The 20,916-nt window shown below is 42.9% G+C and overlaps 1 protein-coding gene across 1 annotated transcript in view; it reads left to right on the plus strand.

The window, feature by feature from the left end:
* Positions 1–20,916, plus strand: part of LOC146816609 (cysteine-rich venom protein-like) — a 559,639-nt gene that overhangs the window by 483,357 nt on the left and 55,366 nt on the right. Inside the window, exon 6 of the mRNA XM_085610485.1 lies at positions 12,466–12,611. Within this exon, the coding sequence (XP_085466611.1) occupies positions 12,466–12,611 (146 nt within the window). The remainder of the gene's footprint in view (positions 1–12,465; positions 12,612–20,916) is intronic.

A 20,916-nucleotide genomic window follows, 5' to 3' on the forward strand; every position in this document is an offset into this window, starting at 1 on the left:
TAAAAGTATTTATTAAGCGCACGTACACCAAGCGCTTTCATGGCGCTAAGAGCAAAGGGGACGCAGCATTGACAGGACAATTACCTTACTGATATGCTTGGGAAAACAGCCAGATCTTAACCTTTTTCCTGAACTGAGCATAGGGGGTCGCCGACCTCACTTCCATGGGAAGCGATTTCCAAAATTGCGGGGCCAGGACCGCAAATCTGAGCCCTCCATTCTTTTTGCGTTTGAATGGTAGAGTGGTCAATAGGTTTAGATTGGAAGAACGCAGTTCTCGGTAAGGGATATAACGCTGAATCGTCGAAGAAATAAAAGCTGGGCCATTCCCTGCAAGGGCTTTAAAGATTGTACATCCCAGCTTAAAAGCGCAGCGTTTGGCCTCTGGAAGCCAATGTAGACTCTTCTTCAAAGGTTTGACATGATGTCGGCTGGACTGACGGGTGATTTACCTGGCCGCGTGCTTTTGCACCAACTGCAAACGGTGAAATTGATATGCTGGACGACCAACATATAATGAGTTGGCGTAATCAATACACGAGATTACCAAGGCTAGGATGACCAAAGTCAAAGCCTCAGTGGTCAAGAATCTACTGATGTTCCGGAATCTGCACAGGTGGAAAAATCAGGCGGTGACCACAGAGCCAATCTGGGCTTTCATGGACAGATCGCTACTAATCACAATCAACAAGCTCTTAACGGAGCCTGCTGGAAGTGGGGAGCTACTCAGAAATGGAGGCCAAAAATTAGAGTTCCACGGGTTCGCTGATCCACCTGTCAAAATGAGCTCAGTTTTATCAGGATTCAATTTCAGTTGATTGTCATTCATCCAATCACTAATAAAGCTCAAGGTAGACTGAAAATTAGACACTGAAGAAATGGAAGAATTGATATCAAACACCAGATGCAGATCGTCAGCGTAGTTAAAAGTTTCAACCATTCTTTAACATATTGACCAGATCAAAGGTAATAGGTACAAATTAAAAAGAAGGGGTGACAGGGAAGACCCCTGAGGGACCCCACAGGCCAGTTTAATTTTTTTGGATGAGAAATTGGCAAGGCGGACTGCTTGAAATCGTTTGCTGAGGAAGGAGGAAATCCACTTCAGCGCCAGACCCTGGATCCCGGCAATCCACACGGTCAATCAGGAGACCGTGATCAACCGTTTCAAAAGCAGCTAATAGATCAAGGAGTTCCAAGGCCTTGGTGAGGCTCTTGTCAACCCCCCTTCTGAGCTCATCCATAACTGCAAGGATAACTGACTCTGTTGAGTTTGCAGGTCTAAACCCTACCTGATGAGGATCAAGGAAGTGGGAGTGTTCAATGAATGAACTAAGACAATTCACTACATGAGCTTTCCAAAAAAATTTCTAGGTAAGGTAGCAGTGAAATAGGGCGGAAAATACTAAGAACCAGGGGATCAGAGTTGGGCTTCTTCTTTTTTTCTTTTTTTTCCTTCAGAATTGGAACAATTTCAGCACTTTTGAGGGTGTTGGGGGCGAAACCAAATCAAGGTAATTGTTAAGAAGTACGAGAGGAGGGTCCGGGCAGGTAAGAAAAGCTTCACGTAATATGTGAGGGGGGCAGCAATCGGTGGGAGAACCGGAACCAACTTTTTTAAGTAGAGCAAAGAAGTTTTCTTTAGAAATGGGAGGGATTTGATCAAGTAAAAGTGAGTTGGAGAGGCCAAGAAGAGATAGAAGAAGGGATACTGGCCTTAATCGTGGCAATTTTCTCAATGGAGTAGGAATTGAGAGAGTCGTATAAGGATTGCAAGGTAACCAGTTTTGCCATCACTCTATCCGGTTTGGCGAGTTCTTCAACTATGGAGAAAATATCCTTGGACTTGTTTGCCGAGTTTACAATTTTTGAGGAAAAATATTCAGCCTTAGTCTGAAGGATCGAATTTTTATATTCGTTAAGCAGCATTACATAAGAGGCATTTTTGTCTAAAGAGTAATCACGTCTCCAGCTACGTTCAGCTTGCCTTAAGGCTAGTTTCTTTAATTTAAAATCGTTAGAATGGTAGATACCCTCTTTTCCCCTATGTTATTGTGTGGCTCACCAGGGATCCACATTGTCAATTTATTTATTCAGCATCTACATTCCTAAATTAGCTCAATTGATCAGGACTCACAGCTTATGTTTCATGTCAGTGAATCAAGTAGGCAACATCTTGTTGTAATGTATTACCTATGCAGGGTCAAACATTGGAAGTCTGTCAATGGGCTCAATCTAGAAAAGTCTTAATAATGGAGAATAATGTATTGGGGTGCAAGTTGCACTCTATAAATAGACTTTCACATTAACAAGCAAGGGGAGCAGTGGAAGGATACAAAACAATCAGTCAGAACACTGTGAGATCAAAATTCTCCTGAGAGGGACAAGAATATGAAGGAAAGCCGTCAATTTAAGAGAAGACAACAGAGAGAGATAACATATTTGTAACAAATTGGTCCATTTAATCCCACTATGTTTTCAAATTTGACTACCTATTTTCTTTTTTTTTTTAACTTTTATTGTGAGTGAGTCTCACTACCTGAGTCTCATTCACAGTACATTCATGGTAAATTGACTGAGAGTGATAACTACCAGGGCCCTCCTTTTAAGTTAAGGCTATTGCTGAACAGCTAGTGTAGGAGGGTCCGGCGCTGGTTAGTCCTCAACACATGAGCACATGCCTGTGCTGATGAGTGCGGCTGCTAGTGTGGGGTTACTGTTATGCGCAGCTCAGTATCTGTGTAAGGGTAACTTGTTACATAGGAGACGCTTGTCTTCTCTGGGGTAGGCCTAATAAATGTGAGTAGGCATTCATAGTGTAGGTCTGTTACGCTTACTGAAGGTCAGCCCAGGGTGCTCAAACTGTATTTAACATTATAGTTGAAATCTACACTTGAGTGCAGTTTCTCACCGCTTGGACCAGCAAGGTATCAACCTAGCATCAGCATGCACCCCCAGTGTAGATCCACAGTCCCTGATATCATTCATGCACTCCTTATGACACTTTAATAATTGTCATCTTTCCCTGACTCAGCTCAGAATCAGAATTCAGGCTTTTGTCCCCCCTACTTGGCCAAGCTAGTTACACTTCTCCCCAGTACAAGGACCATAGGCCTCCCCAACGCAATAGTACTTCAACCCAGTTTCTGGGAAAGGAAGGGCTTGAGAGGAATTCTACTGTTAACTAGTTTGTCATGCTGCATCTGGGCTGCTTACTAAAATAAAGGAGGAGGGCCAGACCTCTGGAGCCAAACACAAGAGGGGGTCACCTTTGATGTTTTTGTGAGGAGGGGCCAGGCATCCATATGAGCTAGGGGCGGAGCTGAGGAACTCAGGGGAGCATTTTCAACAGATAACTTTAAATCTCCATATTGGAATTTCCCTGGGATGGTTTGTGAGCGAGGGGAAGATGGTTTATGAGTGAGGGGGACATGGTTTGTGAGTGAGGGAAAAGGAAGATGGCGGATTGACGCCGCCACCGGGAAAACACTGCCAAGCTCCCGGGGGAAACTGACCGGCAAGCAGTGTAGACGGCGGAGATGACATGGTATAAGTTCAACAAGTTCAATATTTAAGAAGAAACGCAAGGGACATTGATTAGCCAAACAAAACAAAGGATCTTTACTGGCGCTCTCCTCCCGCCTGCTCCCAGCCTGCTTCCAATTTGTTTGCTGTGCTTCAGGCTGACTTTTTTTCCAGCGTGTCAAGGGAAAAAGTCAGGAGGTGCGGCGGAGATTTCGATTTGGATTAGCAGACTGTGGTGGTGTCGGGCCATCGTTGAACTAATGGGCTAACTCAAAAGAAGATACAAAAGAAGAAAAAAGAGAAGGGGCTTGGTTTCGACATTTGATTCAACATCTGAGGATATTATAAACTGCTTGTATGATTCTTTTTGCTGACCGGACTCCACTCCGGGTTTTGCTGCTTGCCACTGGCTGTCCTGGGTGTTCTAGCCGATTCCTTCCTCAACTAGATTACAATCTGCCGAACAACTTTCTTTGCTGCAAAGTCTGGCTCATGGGACATCCAAAATCAAACCTTGTGAAGGGAGGGCACGCTGGCGGTCGGGCGGCAGCAGTATTGGCAAGCGCAAGTACAGGGGCTGTGGAAAATGTAAACGAGGAAGGAGAAGATAAAGGAGAAAAGGCTGACCTAACACAGTGTGCTTCATGGGTAGGTCGGTCTATTTGAAAAGTATTACAGTCCAGGAAGGCTTCATTTGTGATTAATCCAGGTGGCGCAGCTACTTATCCTCCAGAGTCGGATATGGTGAGTGCGTTAATTAAGGTAGTGTCTCCATCTGCGAGTAAGGAAATACAGATGGATACAAAAATATTTAAACTTACGGTTCATAAAGTACTAACAGAACCAACAGAATCAACAGCCTCAGGGGAGATCTCGACAGCGTCTACATCTTTATCTGCCTCTGCCCAACATCTTACTCTAAATATAGAGACTCCTGGGGATATCCAACTGTTACAATCTCTCCAGACTTTGCAGATTATTCAACTTAGGCCAACACCTTTCTGCAAAGATGGCTATGGCGTAGTCTCTGAAAATCAAGAGGAAATATCTGGTGATGTGGATCAGGGTACTGTTAGTGTAAATGAGGACTATAATCAATCTGTTTCTCAAACTTTGGAACAAAGTTCTAGTTGCTCATATGCTGGAGGGGCAGATATCTTAGTAATTAATTCAGGGATCAGGAAGAGCCACAAGGTCCAATTCCTGCTATTAATGAATGGATAACTGTTAGCTGTGATGAATCGATTGAACATGGCAAGGAGGGAACATCGCTAAACAAACAGAATTAAGGGACTGCTAAATCAAGGGCTCAGAGACAGAATAAAAAGAAGATTGGAGATAAGCAAGGAGACACTTCCCTTAAAACCACCAAATCTGCTATAACTAGCAGCCTGCTTCACAAGTGGGTTACAAAGAAGGGGGAGGTGAAGAAAATAATTTCACGATTGTCTGGCTCAAGTCCTGAACTGCTCCTTCCAACTATTCAGGCTTTTCCAGTTCCCTCAGTGATAGATGAGGGTAACAATGGTGATGTTACTGGTTGTAAGGATACTAGAAATATTAATAGTCAAAAACGATCACCGGTGCTCTCCCCTCCAACATCTTTGCCAAATGCGTTATTCATTCAACAAAATTTGGGAGAGTCGGTGGATCAGACTGACCAGATTGACAGCTCTAGCCAGGCAACTGAGCATACTTCGCTACAAGAAATACTTAAAATACTACAAGTACAAATGGCAAAGGGCAGAAGCTCAGGCGTACTATGCTGAGGCTAGAGCTGACAGTTCCGCCATCAGATCAACTCTCACAGAGGTGAAAGATCAGATAGCTTCTATCACTTCTGATATCACAGAGCTTCAACAGAGAGCATCTGGCACTGAAGATCACTTGAGTCAAACATCAAAACGTATGGACATACATGAGACGCAATTAAGATCGATGCAGATGAAGGTTGAAGATTTAGAAAATCGACAATGACGCAATAATTTGCGAGTATTTGGGGTACCAGAAGGAACGGAAGGGACGGACTGTCAAGCATATGTGGTTGATCTGTTCCAGAAGTCTTTTCCAGGGCTGGCTGATTGGCACTGGGATAGCCAAATACATCAGGCTCATAGGCTCCCACTGGTTACTAACAGACCTCCTGGCCACTTTCCAAGACCCATTCTGATATGTTTAGGTAACTTTCTATTATGACAAGCAATATCAATCAAAGCCAGACCTACTACCCCAGTACGCACAGAGTCTTTTTCAATGTTTGTTAAATCTGACTTCTGCAAAGATACTATGGATCATCGCTGGATACTTCGGCATCTTATCGATCCTTTGAAAGCAGCAGGGGTGCAGGTCTATCTCCAGGAGCCTCGCCACCTAAAGATAACAAAGGATGGCAATACTAAACTGGCGTTTTCAGAGCAAGAGGCTCAGGAAGTTCTGAGGTCTTGGCAACAGGAATCGGGGAAATAGCTGGGACAATCATGGGTCTACTTTCTCTTTTTTGTTTGGCATAGTTAGTCGGAGTTGACAATATTTACTCTGCATACACTTGTCATCCTGCATGCCTACACTGCTTGAGGGGAGGGGAGGGGAAAATATTTTCCTATTCCCTCCCTTTTTTTCTCTAACACTCTGCAGCTGGACTTCCTAAAAGGCTGTCTTTCAGACAGTAATGAGGGGGCTGATTCCTTTCTTAAGACACGGGGTGGTGGGAAAGTGAGGGTTGGGGAGGGGGATGTTGGGCACAGGGAAAATGCAAAGGATTTAAACAGGACAATTTATTTTTAGGGGGAGTGGTTTTTCGTGAGTTTTTGAAGAAATGTGCAGAAATTGAATTTATTGCTATAAAATGGCAGTGATCAAATTCTTGTTGGAATGTATCTGGGCTGAATGCTACTCGTAAAGCGTCAACTTGTGCGGGAAGAGTTGAAAATGTACCGCCCTCACTTTGTTTTGTTAACGGAAACTCATATTTTCTTCAAGGACCGTACTCTGCTTAACCAATTAGGGTATATTACTGTGGTTTGCTCATCTCAAACAGAGTCAATGAGAGGGGTGGCTATTTTAGTTAGTACATTTTTACAGTATAAAATTGAGCGCGTTATGGCCGATGTGAGGGGAAGGTGGGCTATTGCTCAACTATTGGTCTTTGGGATGAAATATGTCCTAGTTGCAATATATGGGCCTAATATAGATGACCCTGCAGTTTTTTTATACGCTTATGCTTAATTTACTTGAATTTCAGGGAACACTAATAGTTATGGGAGACTTCAATTGCATTATGGATCAGAGGTTAGATATAACCTCCCGACGATTAGTTGTTAGGATGTCGAAAGTGTAGAATGTAATCTTGGAAATGGCGAGGCTCCATGACCTACAGGATGCTTGGAGAGCCCTTTATCCTAACTTCCCAGGCTTTACATTTTATTCTTGCCCACATAGGCAATACTCAAGGTTGGATATGGCGTGGGTTAGCAATATGGTGTTGAACATGTTAAAGATGGAGATCTTCAGATCGTAACCGAATATTATTAACAGCCCAAGCGTCAATGGTTGCTAAGATAGGCCGTCCTTTTTCTTTTCCACGCTATTTACTATCTGAGGATGAATATATTCTACATATGGGGAAACTCTTGGCTGAATGTATGAGTTTTAATCTTGGCACAGCATCTTCTTATATCATCTGGGACTCTTTGAATGCTTACGTCAGAGGCATTACTCAGAAATTTATATTATCTAAGAACAAAACTAAAGAGGCTGTCACTAAGGCGGCCCTAGTTACTTTACTGGCTTGAAATTATCTCATGCCCAAGCTTTTAGAAGACAGGATGAGGATCAATGTTCAATCTATGTGAAATTTGTAGAAGCAAAGGAGAAGGCATTAGGGATTATTAAGGAAAAGGCGGCAGTCATCTTTAATAAATTCTGTTCTGAACAATATGAATAAAGCAAACAAATCGGGAGAGTATTAGCCTATAAAATTGCAAACAAAAAAGCTAAAAGTAGGATTGTGGAGATTAAGGGGGCAGACAATGTGAGTCACACTGGACCTGGGGCGATTTTGGAACAATTTGCTCTCATTTATGAAGATCTATATGCGCCTTCAAATGTGACCGACCAAGGGGAGATCTCTGGCTATTTAGATAAAGCTCAAATTGCATCATTAACAGCCAAGGAGGTCACCCAATTAGAGCAGGAGATATCGGTAGAGGATATATGGTCTGCCTTGGCGTCTCTTCCGACGGGGAAGGCTAAAGGGGATGATCAGATCCCGATAGAATTTTACAAAGTTTCAAGAACATCCTAACTCCACTGTTTGTATGAGTTATTAAAGAAAAAGGAGAAACAGGTATGGTGGCTCCTTCATGGGATAATACAAACCTGTTTTTAAGAAAAAACTAGCCATCTGCATCTTGTGGATCGTACCGCCCGATTTCTCTTATTAATACTGATGCCAAATGGTTAGTGAAGTTCTTGGCTAGTCGTCTCTCTCCCTTTATGGAAAAGTTGGTTTCGGAGCAACAAAATGGCTTTATTAGAGGAATGGACATGACTACTCATATTAATACAGCCATTATGGCATTTGATTTAGCGGAGCAAACTAATGTCAAAATGGGAATGATGCTCTTGGATGCAGAAAAAGCGTTTGGTCGGGTGACATGGGCTTACTTATGGCATACTCTTGTAGCTATGGGAATCCCAGATCGATACGTGACATGGGTAAGAGTGCTTTATTGTTCACCCCAGGCTAAATTAAGCTATCAGGGTTTACAGTCTAGGGCGTTTCGTATTAATAGGAGTACAAGATAGGAGTGCCCTTTCTCTCCTCTGCTGTTTGCCTTGTATCTTGAACCTTTTATTCAAACACTTATGATGCATGAAGGTATCCGAACACTATCCTCTGGACTTAATGAGTTAAAACGTAATGCTTATGCGGATGACATCGCAATCTTCTCTACAGACCCAGCCAGGTCTGTAGAATTAATTAATCAAGAGGCTAATAGCTTTGGCGTCTTTTCTGTATATAAATTAAACATCAATAATACCCAGATTTTGTTTTACTATACACCAGAAACCCCCATAATGGGACATTGTCCAGAATCTAAGGGGTCCATTAGGATGGAGGGCAGATGTCCTGCGCCGGGCGGGCGGTAGCAACTGCCGGATCAGCGGCAGACATCCGCCCGCCATCGAAGCCCTGAACACCGCCGGTGCGATTAGCATTGCGGTCGTTACCGCAGCGGTGTGATTTTCCGCCTGCCACTTTTCCACCGGTTGCAGTCCGCCCGCTTGCCTGTTGTGCGGAGCTGGACCACTACAATTGTGGCGGATCAGGGCCAACCACCGCCGGCACGATTATGATGCCGGCAGTAGCCAGCTTTCCGCGGCGGTGGAACCACCATGGAAAGGCATGCGGAGAATGTCTACGGGGGTCCATTGTGGACCTCCAATGTGTGGGGGGATGTGGGTGCACTGGGGGCGTACCCATGGTACCCTCCTACATGTCCCTGTACCAGATGGCATACACTGTGCAGTGCCTGCAACACAGTGCAGGGACATGCAGAACATGCTTGCTTGGACATCGCGGCGGTGCTGCTAACAGCACCGCCCGCCACAATGTTAACTGCCGCTATCCGACCGCTGCGGTCAGATTTCCACTGCGGAGCATAATAATTGGACCAGCTGTTTTCCCGCGGTCCTGGCAGGCGGTGTTTTCCCGCTACCATGGCGGTCGGGATGCTTTTCCGCCTGTCATCCTAATGGACCTCTATGTATCTTGGTGTTCATCATACTCCTCAGATACAAAGCATCATTAAATTAAATTACGAAGCTTTATTGAATGATATGTCTAAGAATCTTGAAAAATCACATAAGCTTCCAATCAGTATTATCGAAAGATGTAATATCGTCAAAATTACGATTCTTCCCAGGTTTCTTTACTTATTTAGATCTATTCCTTTGAAACTTCCGAATCTGTTTTTTAAGTAACTGGATGGTATAGTAGGTAGTTTTATTTGGGGATGCAGGCGGGCAAGGCGGGCTATCAAATTTTTTAAATATCCATTCAGCCAAGGTGGTTTAGCACTTCCTGACTTTAAAATATACTATTGGGCTTCATTTACGAGCCAACATTGTGGCCTTTTTTCAACAAAGACCAAGATTTCAGTCACAGGTTTTTATTAAATCAAGATTCTAGCAGATTTCTCTATCAAATACAGGATCCCAAATATTTCAAGATGGTATGATCTAAAGAAAAAGAAAAAGAAAAAAATGGAGTGGAGGGATGATGCTGCACCCTAGGATTGGCTAGGAGTGCCTTGCTTCTACAATTTTCCAAGCTGAGTTAACAAACCCTGCACAAAATATGAGAAGACGATCGACCTAGGAGTAATGAAAAATAAAAACCTAGGAATAATGCTGTCGAATAAATTATCAGCTAGGAGAAGCAACCTGATACCCTGTGATGAGGGACTTTGGGATTTGAGTCCAGCTGACCACATTGGGTCTCTTCAGGCCCAGTGGGCTAGGAAGATACTTTTGCTAATTTCAAGCACTTGTGGAGCCTGTACTTTTGTACTGAGGTGCTGCAAATCAGACCCCCCTGTTGGTTGGTCCCAAATGTGCACTATCAGCATGACAAATGTAAAAGTACTCTAGACATATTCTTTTGAACACAGTGTTTTATTGACAATGGTAATGGTTGACAATGCAGGGTTACAGAATAATGAATGTGATTGATTGCCGGTACTACCCTCATTGACTTTAATGGTGGGTCTTAGCATGCACTTTATATTGGTACAATCCCCGTTGACTTCAATGGTCTTACATATGTGAATAATGTTGCTGCTTTTACTGATGTGGTGACACCCTGACAAATCCAGTAGGCCTGTCCCATTGATAATGACATCCTGGTATCTTGTGATAATGCATCCAGTACAGTTCCGGGGCATTGCGGTTGAAGGATTCAGGACCTACTAGAGGTGTTCCATGCTTATGAGGACGTCACCAAAGGGATTTCCATCTACCTGTGAGAGTCAAGTGCTACAATGGGGTACTTGGTTCTAGGTAAAAAGAGGAGCACAGGCTTATTTCTTGGGATAGACTCACATCCTTTCCAATGTCTTACAAAAGCCATCCAATAATGAGTAAGGGGCTTCCCAAAGCACACTCTAAGGGCCCGATTCACAGAACTAACTTAAGACAAAATCCTAAACTTACTACCATTTTGGTATTTACAGAAGGCACTTACTCATTTTGGTATTCACAGAAGGCACTTACTCATTTCGGTATTCACAGAAGTTAGGAGTCCTAACTTTAGGACTCCTAACTTCTGTGAATACCGAAATGAGTAAGTGCCTTCTGTGAATACCAAAATGAGTAAGTGTCTTCTGTGAATACCAAAATGGTAGTAAGTTTAGGATTTTGTCTTAAGTTAGTTCTGTGAATCGGGCCCTATGTATATTAGAAATAACAGATCCCGCTAGCAGACAGCTAAAACTTTTTGGAGCTGAGATTTAACAATTAATTAAGAAATCCGTAAACAAATACAAACATGAAACTTCAAAATTCACTCTGATACTAGATTTGGTGCCTTGAAGAGTAGATTTCTTGCCAGGGGCAGTCTTGAGAAAGGACTATCAGATTTTCTTATTCTTTCTTGTTAAATATTATAGTTTTTAAATATCCACTTACATCACTGTCGAGCATAGGCGTTTTAGGTCCAGTAATGAGTTGAATTATTACATTGCTTGTGGGAAAAGGCTATTTAATGCCATTTGGCAGCTATTGGAGTTGGATGCTACTGTCCTGACTGAGAAAGTGTAGCTGAAGCAGCCCCCACATTGGTGCAAGCAGGACACATGGTGGACCGCTGGCACCCCTGACAGGCATGCACTCATCATGTCTTGCACTATCTTTAAGTCAAAAACTAAGAGTGTCTTTCACCAGTATCTTTTTAAACCCTTTGCGGAACACTCTGTTCAGCTGGGCACAGTATCATGCTTTATTGATATGTAGCACTCAAATGAGTGAAGAGAGTGGTGGTCTGTATAATGAGACAATCTGTAAGCATGAAGCATCAGCCTCGCCACTCTCTGCATCTCCTTAGTGCAAATGCTGCCCATCAGCTTCTGATGACAATCTGCTCTGCCCTCGAGAAGGAGGGTTTTTTTTTCTTCGCAGTTTTATACTGCAAAAACTCAACCCAAAGGTATCAGAGCGCTTTACATGAGTGAGCACCAGTTGCAATCCAGACGGGCACAATCATTTTTAGGCACAGGGAGATTAAGTGATTTGCCCAGATCACAGGATGTTTGAGCCTCCAACCAGTCTCAAACCCAGTGGTGTAGCTAGACCTTAAACCGCCCATGGCGGTCCCTGTGTTTTCTGTCTGCGGCGGCCGCACGTAAAAGCAAGGCGGGTGCTAGCAAGTCCTGCTTTTGCTGCCCTGCGACAGTGCAGGTAAGAGGTGGGGTGTGAGGCTGCCGCCCCAAAAATCATGCCACTGCTCTAGCCATTAAGCCACATTCTCTTCCCTTCATCATGTACTAAAGTAAATATAAAAAGCAGAACAAAACACTGGAGCTAATGGGGAATGGCGAATGGTGAACGAGACAGGTAAAAAACAGCCATTATGTCAGAGTCTTCCCACATAGACCTAGCTCATGGTTGTGATCTTTCACAATAGTGGGAGTAAGAAACTTGGTAAGTGTCTGGGGAGGGCGCCTGCCAGGAGTAAGCCGGAAGTACTACAAGAGTCCGTAGCAGCGAAATATTTGTGAATTAGACCTATTGTTGAGATCAAATCACAAGCTGGCAGCAGTCCTTGAAAATGGGGTGCACAATAATTAGGATACCACCTAAACCAGTAAGTAGGGCTGGCACGAGTGTGTCTTGCATACAGCTTTCATACCCTTCTTGTTCTGTGTCCTTTCTCTGTTTTAGCAACTGCTTGCGGTGAAATAATGTACAAGATAAATTATCCCGCCCCATGGGAATACGTAATTAAAACCTGGTATAAACAAGAGGAGAATTTCACATACGGGATTGGTGAACGGACTCCAGATGCATGGATCGCCCATTACACCCAGGTATGAGATAACTGTTGGTTTAAATTAATCATTTGCATACATCTATATAGTGTAACAATTAAAAGGGAAGAAAATTAACATGAAGTCACATTTTAACATGTGCTCTGCAACCTTTAGCATGAATGTTGATTAATAAGCAAGTCCACGTTTGCCACCTTTTGTAGAGAAGATACTGGAAGTTCCCATAAGTTCTAGTCCTGTTCTAAAATCAAACTCCGATGGTTATTTTTCACAGCATGAAAATGTAAAGGGATGAAAGTTGTTATGAAAAAAATCAATTAAACAATAGCTTTCTCTTATCCATAATAACCAAAGGACTACTTCTTCAAGTTAGGTTGTTTTATTACGGTGCCAAAAATAACTGGACATAAAGACCTCTCAATATAAGGGTATAGAAATGCAAACATATCAGCATGAGCCAAATCTGCACAACCAATTTAGATGGGTGTAGCATAAACAACACAATTAGTTCAAGAAGTAAGATACAGAAAATCAGGAAGCATGAGTCCAAGTTTCCCTGCATTAAGGGTTGGTGAATGATGACCATTAAATCTCTAACACTAAGGTGACATCCCTAATTAAGCAAACACAAGGAGATAATAGACGGAGTGTTAAAACTTTTCAGACACTCACCTCCTGTCACAGACCTGGGTTGAATCCATCATCCTTCTTTAGCTCACTTTGCCACCTCAGCTTAGACCCAGCTATATGCAAATCAGTCTTGACCGTGTGCCTCATGGGAACAGTCCAGCCTGAACTGCCAAGCCAGGTCTTCCCTGAACCAGAAACAAGCATCCTGGGACCGATTTTGAGGTAACACCCCTCATCAGCCAGGCTAGCTTGAACATCCCTAATTATGCATTTTCAGAAAGGGTAAAAGGTGTCAGCAGATAGAGTCTTCTTAATAAGTCTCTCCATGATCCACTGGTCAAGTAGCATAAAGATACCAAGACAGATCTTGTTCTAAGATGCTCTCTCTCTGAAGGCAAGTAAAAAATGGGGCTCTGTCTATAATTCCAACAACCAGTTATCCACCAGTAGCACTCCCATGGTGCATTTTGAATTACGCCATCTGCTCTGAGTACAGTCCTGAAGGTATTTTTCCACAGTCGACGGTGTACCTTCCTCACTACAGTTTGTCCTTGGTTCCCAAGCTTATTCCTCTGTGGAATACACGGCCTTCCGTTATCAACTCAACCAACCCAATTTTAACTTCTTATCTCCTTGCCTAGCTTATAAAACAAAGACCTTATTCTGTCTAACAAAAGTGCTTCTTCACCTGCAACACAAAACGTGAGAAAGAATATATGCAACAGCACACATGAAATTCAAACTTTTAATTCTAAAACGAGAGTTCTCAGGGACCTGCATTTCAGTCTTATGAATTTCAGCTAATATAAGAATGCACCATGAAGGCTTTTCGAATCCACATGAAAGTAATGCAATTTCAACTAATACATCTGCCCACTTATAAAATCACCTAATTAATAAGTATATTTAGTACGCAAATTTTCGCCATGTTAACGTTTTCTACTGATACATTCATTTTCTATGTTACTTTTCCATGCTACTGGTCAATGGCCTAAACTATGTCACGTATTCATGTTAATACATTTCATAATTCTGGCACTTCACTTTAACACAATAAATGATAATATGGGGGTGACTTTACACGTGATTATGAGGCACCCCTACACATTGAATAAGATTTCCACTTTATCAGTACCCTCCTCTGATGATGTTGAGTCATCAGAAAACACTCCAGAATATCCCTGTACACCGATCTAAATAGATGTCCTAGCTAATCTCCTCTGTCTGAACTCCTCCAATCGGTTCAAATTCTCGTAACGATTGTCATGCAGTCTTTCTACCCTTCTCTCTCTTTCCCTTAAGGAGTTCACCACTTGCCTCTCCTTGTGTCACTTGCATACCCTTATCATCCCTTCCAAAATAATAGCACAGATCACAACAATTATTAACAGCTTCAAGATGTATCCAAAGATCCCACTTCCTAGGTTTGCGAACAAACTTCTAACTTTGCCAAATCCTTTCCCAATCTTATCCTAAACTCCTCCACCTGCCAGAGTTTGTATCACATGATGTATATCAGTGATATTGTTGATATATCCCCCCAGATCTCTAATTCTATCAGGAATATAAGTAAAACACTGCATTCAACAGACTCTGTCTTCTTTTGCCAGTAACACATCTAAAGAATATGGTTCTGCATTACCATTGCCCTTACCGAGACCATCTTCCCATCTATGAATAGAAAAGACTGAGCTGTGATAGCAGAAAACTTATGCACGATAGTAGACAGCCTCCTAATCTTGATGTCATGCAATAACACTCCCAGACTAGGTCTCATTTCTCCAAATATGTCTCCCACAACTTCACCAGCACTCAGTCCTTGTTTTTCTCTACTGTTAAATTTTCTTTCCAAATCCTCCACATGGCATATCTTTGAAAATGATCATACACTCTCTATCCCATAAATACAGTATCATAACAGCTCTGAACTTGACGTATGCATAACTTGCCTCGTTGTTCCCAATCCAAAACTATAGAACTAGAACTTCCCTTAGCTTTTTGAGCAAACTCCACCTTGGTCCTCTCAGAATTCTTGCCCTTGTTATCAGATTTAACAACTGATCCCCTATGTCTATCTTCTACTTGATCCATTACAGTATTTGTTCTGTCTGTTAATATGCAAATTAAGTTACGTCCATGTGCGTTAGTGGTGTCTAATGTTACTGTTGGAGCAAAGTAATTTTCCATTCTCTCTATTTGCTTATAACAATCATATTTGTTCAAGCGTTTCTAGACTGGTATTTCTGAGAGTACCACATCTTAATTTGAGAAGTAGTACTCATAATTGCCTTTTCTGTAAAACATACTAAGGAGTAAACTACAACTATTTTCATACTCCAAGAGTAGGTGGTGATAGCGAATTCCCTCTTCAACCGAAGAAGGTAATTACTTGCACATATCGCAATCTCTCACTTCCACATTGTCAACATGCTCATGCAACAATTTATCATAAGCATTCAGTGTATATTCACCCTTGGATAAATCTACATGAAGAAAGCCACTAGTTTGCTTTAATAAGCCTTTTTCAGATCCTAATGTACCCTCCTTTGAGACAGCAGTGGTAGGTTTGGATGTCCCATGTACCCTCACTCCATGTTCCTCACCTTTGCGTGCCCTTAAAATGGACTCAGTAATTACTCCAGCTATTACTACAATTACTCCTACAATGAGTGTACCGATGATACATTTGTACCTATGATTCGAATTTCCAAACTCCCATTTTTAAAGTAGCTCGGATTCAGTTAGTGAGATGATCAACACACAAAGTCTCTTTTCTCCATCTCTTATTTACGGGTAATAAAGTCTTTGAGCAACTTTCTTTGAGGCCTTCGAAAATTCTTTTAAACAGTCTTGAGTACAGTATTTACAGCTTGGAAAACTTCCCTGGCCCTCTTTCTTTTTCTAGATGAAAGTCCCTATTTTTATTCTTCTTCCACTTGGGCCTAGGTTATCTTCTTTTAAGCAACTTATTTACAGTTCAAAGTTCAATTTCATCCCCTTTGAGATCAGAGCCAAACTCCTTAATGACTTGATGTAACAGTTCAGCTCTCAATGCTGCAATCTCTTGAGGAGACTGTGGTGCTCCAAAGCTTTGGAATTTGATGTCTGCCAAAATCAGAGTCCGTAAGCGACCCAACCTTGGTGGAAAAGGTACAGTCAATGACAGAAGTACATTAGCTCCAATTCCAGGAATTCTCAGCAAAATCTTGACAACCAGTTTCGAAATCTCAGACCTCGCTCTCCTTGGCATTTGTAGTCCACTCAGGAGAGGAATATCTCTGACATGGCACTTAAGCTCTCCTGGACCTTGTAGCACCGTGTGTGGTTTGCTCAGTTTCACTCAGTTCCGACTCTGAAGGTTCATCTATTGGTGCAAGTTCTCTTTCAGATACATGTCTCAGATTTCTTCTCCTTTGTCTCACAGGCCACTTTTCACCTGCAGCATCCTTCTTGCTCAACTGCACACAACCCTTTGTCACACCAGTCTCTTCTACTGAGTCAGACTCTATGTCACCCTCAATGTTACCGTCTCCCTCAGAGTCTATACCAGGGTCTTGTGTAACTTGACCCCCCCTCAGATCAATCTGGTGTATATCCATCCTCTTCAGGTACCTCCACAGCTTGGCTTGTCCCCTCTGGTGACCTGTTGGTCATAGCTGGAAATACGTCTGGGGGTGAAACTGTTTCATCTGAAGGACCTGTAACTCTTCAGTTATGAGAAGCGTGGACCCAGTTTGGTATTCCACCACACTTCATAGCAGTGTTAGCCATTAGTATCACTTGATATGATCCACACCACCCGAGAGTCAAGGCAGTTTTTCCTCACGTGTTTTCTGATGAGAACCCAATCTCCTGAGCTCAGGTCATGGCAGCAGACTTTTGATGTGTGTGCATTCGGGGCTTCAACCTGATGAGACACAGAACAAAACACACCAGCCAATCCTTTACAGTAGTCAAGGACCAAATCATCTGTAATGTTCACTAATGCAGTGGCAGGCACAGCAGGCAAATGCATTGCTTTTTCCATCAGTAACTCATGAGGTGACAACTCTCATTAACACCAAAGGAAACACATCATGCCATTTCAGAGACGTCGAGGCACACGCTTTATCCAGCCTCACTTTCAAGGTACAGTTGATCTGCTCCATCATTCCTGATGACTTCAGCCTGTAACTACAATGCAGTCTTTGATCCGACTTCATGACTTCATTGTGGAAGTGTATACCTCTATCCGATTGCAATGTAGTTGGAAAAACGAATCTAAGAATGAGTTCCCACAACATCTTTGTTACTGTGAGACTATCACACATTCTAGTAGATACGCTTCATCCCATCGAGAAGAGATGGACACAACAACCAGGATATATCTCAACCCAATACAGAGAGCCATCTCAACGAAATCTAATTGCATCCTATTGAAGGGACCCCTCTGACCTGCCAATGTGATTGAACCAAGTCTGTCTGAACAATCTAACCATCGCATCCCTTCCTAAAGGAGCTGCTCCATGAGTTTGCCTTGCCATTTGAAGTAACAGACAATCTGGGAATATCATCTCCCTGCCATCAACTGATGCCCAAATGTCATTTTCTCCTTTTTCACAACCTGATTTAATCCAACCTGCTTGTTCCTTGTCTGTGGCTTCCATTTGCAAACGTCTCACTTCATCCGATGTGTCAGCAACAGTTAGCATCATGCTGGGCTCGGTCTTCTCTGTACTCTCGCCAGTATATTCCCCATTGAAAACACATGCATGAATAGCACAGAAACGTGCAACTTCATCTGCGTACCTAAAGCATCTTCCCTTCCATCAGATGCACACTTAATGACAGCCACTTCCCTTGTCGATTACAAAGCTTCCAGCTGTTGTCTCACATACTCCCCGTTCCTGATCGGAGACCCTGATGACGTCAAGAACACTCTCTGCGACCATAGCTGTCCAAAGTCATGAAGCACACCAAACCCATACTGGCTATCGCTTCGGTATAGATGGTGACTCAGATCTGTTCAGAAACTCGACATAAATGGGTCAAGCCTCTTGTGAGGAGTGAGCAACTTCCACCACTCCAAAAATGGTGCAGACAGCAAACACTGCTCTTAAATTCCCTTCATTGTCCCTTAAGCATGAACCATCAACAAAAAAGACTGATTGGGATCAGACAATGGCTCAAAGACAGTGTCAGGTCTCGGCTTTTTGCAAAGCTCAGTGACATCCAGACATTCTTGGTCTTCACATTCTTCCCCATCAGCATTTGGAACAGGCAACAAAGTAGCAGAATTTAAAACAGAACAACGCTTCAGTGTGACGTTCATGGCAGCGAGTAGCACTTGCTCATACCTTGTCAGCCTGTTATTTGTCAAATGCCGTGTTTTGGTTCTCGTCATCAGGAGCTCAAATGAATGTGGCACATAAACTGTAAGAGGATGATTCATCACAATGCTTGCAAATCGTTTAATACTGACACCTGTTGCAGCAACAGATTTGAGACAGCCAGGCAACTCTGAAGCTACAGGATCTACTGTAGCTGAGAAATAGGCCACTGGTCTACGGGCACCTTCGTATGCCTGGGAAAGTACTGATAGAGCACAATCTTCTCACTCATGGCAGAATAAGGAGAATGCTTTGTTGCATTCAGGCATTACTAAAGCTGGAGTGCGACACAGGCACTCTCTCAACTCCAGAAAAGCAAGCAGACAGTTGTTATCCCAAGGTACCGGATCACACACATCCTTGTGGGTCAGCATCTGTAAAGGATTTGCCATCAAGTAGAAATTAGGAATTGTCAGCAGTAGCTAACCATTCTGTGGAAATGTGGATTTTCCTGATCAGTTATGTCCCCTATCTTGGACCCCAACGGTTCTATATGCATGTTACAAGTACATGTATGTTCCCTCCAGTTCCAGTTTCTAAGACGCAAACATATGTGTGTCTACCGTCAACATGTTCTCTGTCAGATCCGCCATCAATGGGCTGGATATTCGATTCCTAAGTATGAAAGGCCACCGACTTTATATGGCTAAGTTACTCCATTTTTACAGTTCAGGCGAGTAGGCCCGATTCTGTCCTCAAAGCCTTTCCCTGCTCTCTGTCTCTGACAGCTTCAGCTTGAGCTCGCATCTGTATCCATGAACTTTGTCCTACTCCCTGTGCAGCTAACGGTGCCTGCCTCGGCTAGTTTTCGCCTGTCTGCCAAGAAGTTGTATTTCACCTTCGAATTATCTATTTTGCTCTTCAGCCGATGCATTCCTGTCCAGTGATTTAGGTAAACATTTCCTTTAGCTCACAAGCAAAGGACTCAGCCTTTCCGTCCTCCTGCAAGTGATTCATAGCCCTGTTGCCATGGAAAGTTTTCTGCCCCTCGCATCTCATATAGACACTTAGACGCTTGTACACGCACACAGTCAGTATAGAATAGATTCTGTCCGAGAGTCTCTTCCTTGTGGATAACATAGTTCTTTAAACATAGGATGTTAGATATGATTTGGGATTAGGATGACTTGACCCCAGACTTCTCGTCTCCACATGTAGAGCTAAATGTCAAGTCCCCTTCACCCCCTAGTTACACGTCAATTACACGTCATGCTGCCGCGCGCGCATCTATGCCAAGTATTATCTTATAGATCCACCTATGTCTGATAATTCTAACCAATCATGTTTCTTTTATTCCTTATTACGCCTAGTTTCGATTATGTCACTGTCACGTCATTTTTCTTATCAAATGTTACGCCTTCTACATTCGTTTCATTGTAATGTACTTATTATAAAAATACATGTCTGTTAATAAATTATTGTACTTCACTTCCTGAACCCTCGTGGTGACGGAACCTGAAGGCCGCCACTCGAGTCGGCCATTTTGAATGGAATAAAGCCCATTAGAGAACCTCTTATACCACGGATTCTGCCTCTTGTTATTTTGAGCTATTTTACTTTATTTTAAGACTCCGTACGAAATTCAGTCAGGTAATATTTATTTTATTTACCACAAAATGGCGCCCGAACAGGGACACTTTCTCATCTCACGCGCCGGCGGTGCGTTGCAGGCCCGGTCTCCTGCCACAGCTGGACGGACCATAAACGCGTACCAGCAGGATTTCCTGTAAGCTCCCTCCGGTCAAGCGGGGGCGACTGAGGCTGCGATCAACCCAGACGAGGCGGTGAGAAGTGCGAAGTATCCCGACCAGAGCCTAGCTGAGAGAGCAAGATCCGAGGTATACAGAGGCCCACCAGGTTTTCCGAAATTCCGACGTCCAGAGGGTCCGATGTCCGCAGTTATCGAGTCCTGTCCATTCTCTGAGGCCTTCCGTTTCAAGGAGCTACTCGGTGAGTACCATCGCCGGGGAGGCGTGTTGACGTGCACATAGGTTGTGCCGGTCAAGACGGATTTGGGTACACAAATCCGGTCTGCACTGTTTAGCAGTGTATATGTACTGTTTAGCAGTATATCAAGTATTCCGAAGTATTCAGTTATTGTCAAGAATTCAGCGTGGTGATTAGTTAGGCAGACTGTCATCATTGTCGATCATTGTTATAATGTTTAATGTTTAATGTTTAAAGTATTCAGAAAATGTCTTGCATATTGTGGTATGAATGACTGTTCATAGTTCACTGTTCATTATTGTGTTTCTCGTATTAAGTAAGTTCAAGAGTAAGTATCAGGTCAGTTGTCAATATGCCGCTCTTCTCGAAGTTAAGACAGATTACTACCAGAAAAGGGG

The sequence above is a fragment of the Triturus cristatus genome, chromosome 6, assembly GCF_964204655.1.
Source record: "Triturus cristatus chromosome 6, aTriCri1.1, whole genome shotgun sequence".
Lineage (NCBI taxonomy): Eukaryota > Metazoa > Chordata > Amphibia > Caudata > Salamandridae > Triturus > Triturus cristatus.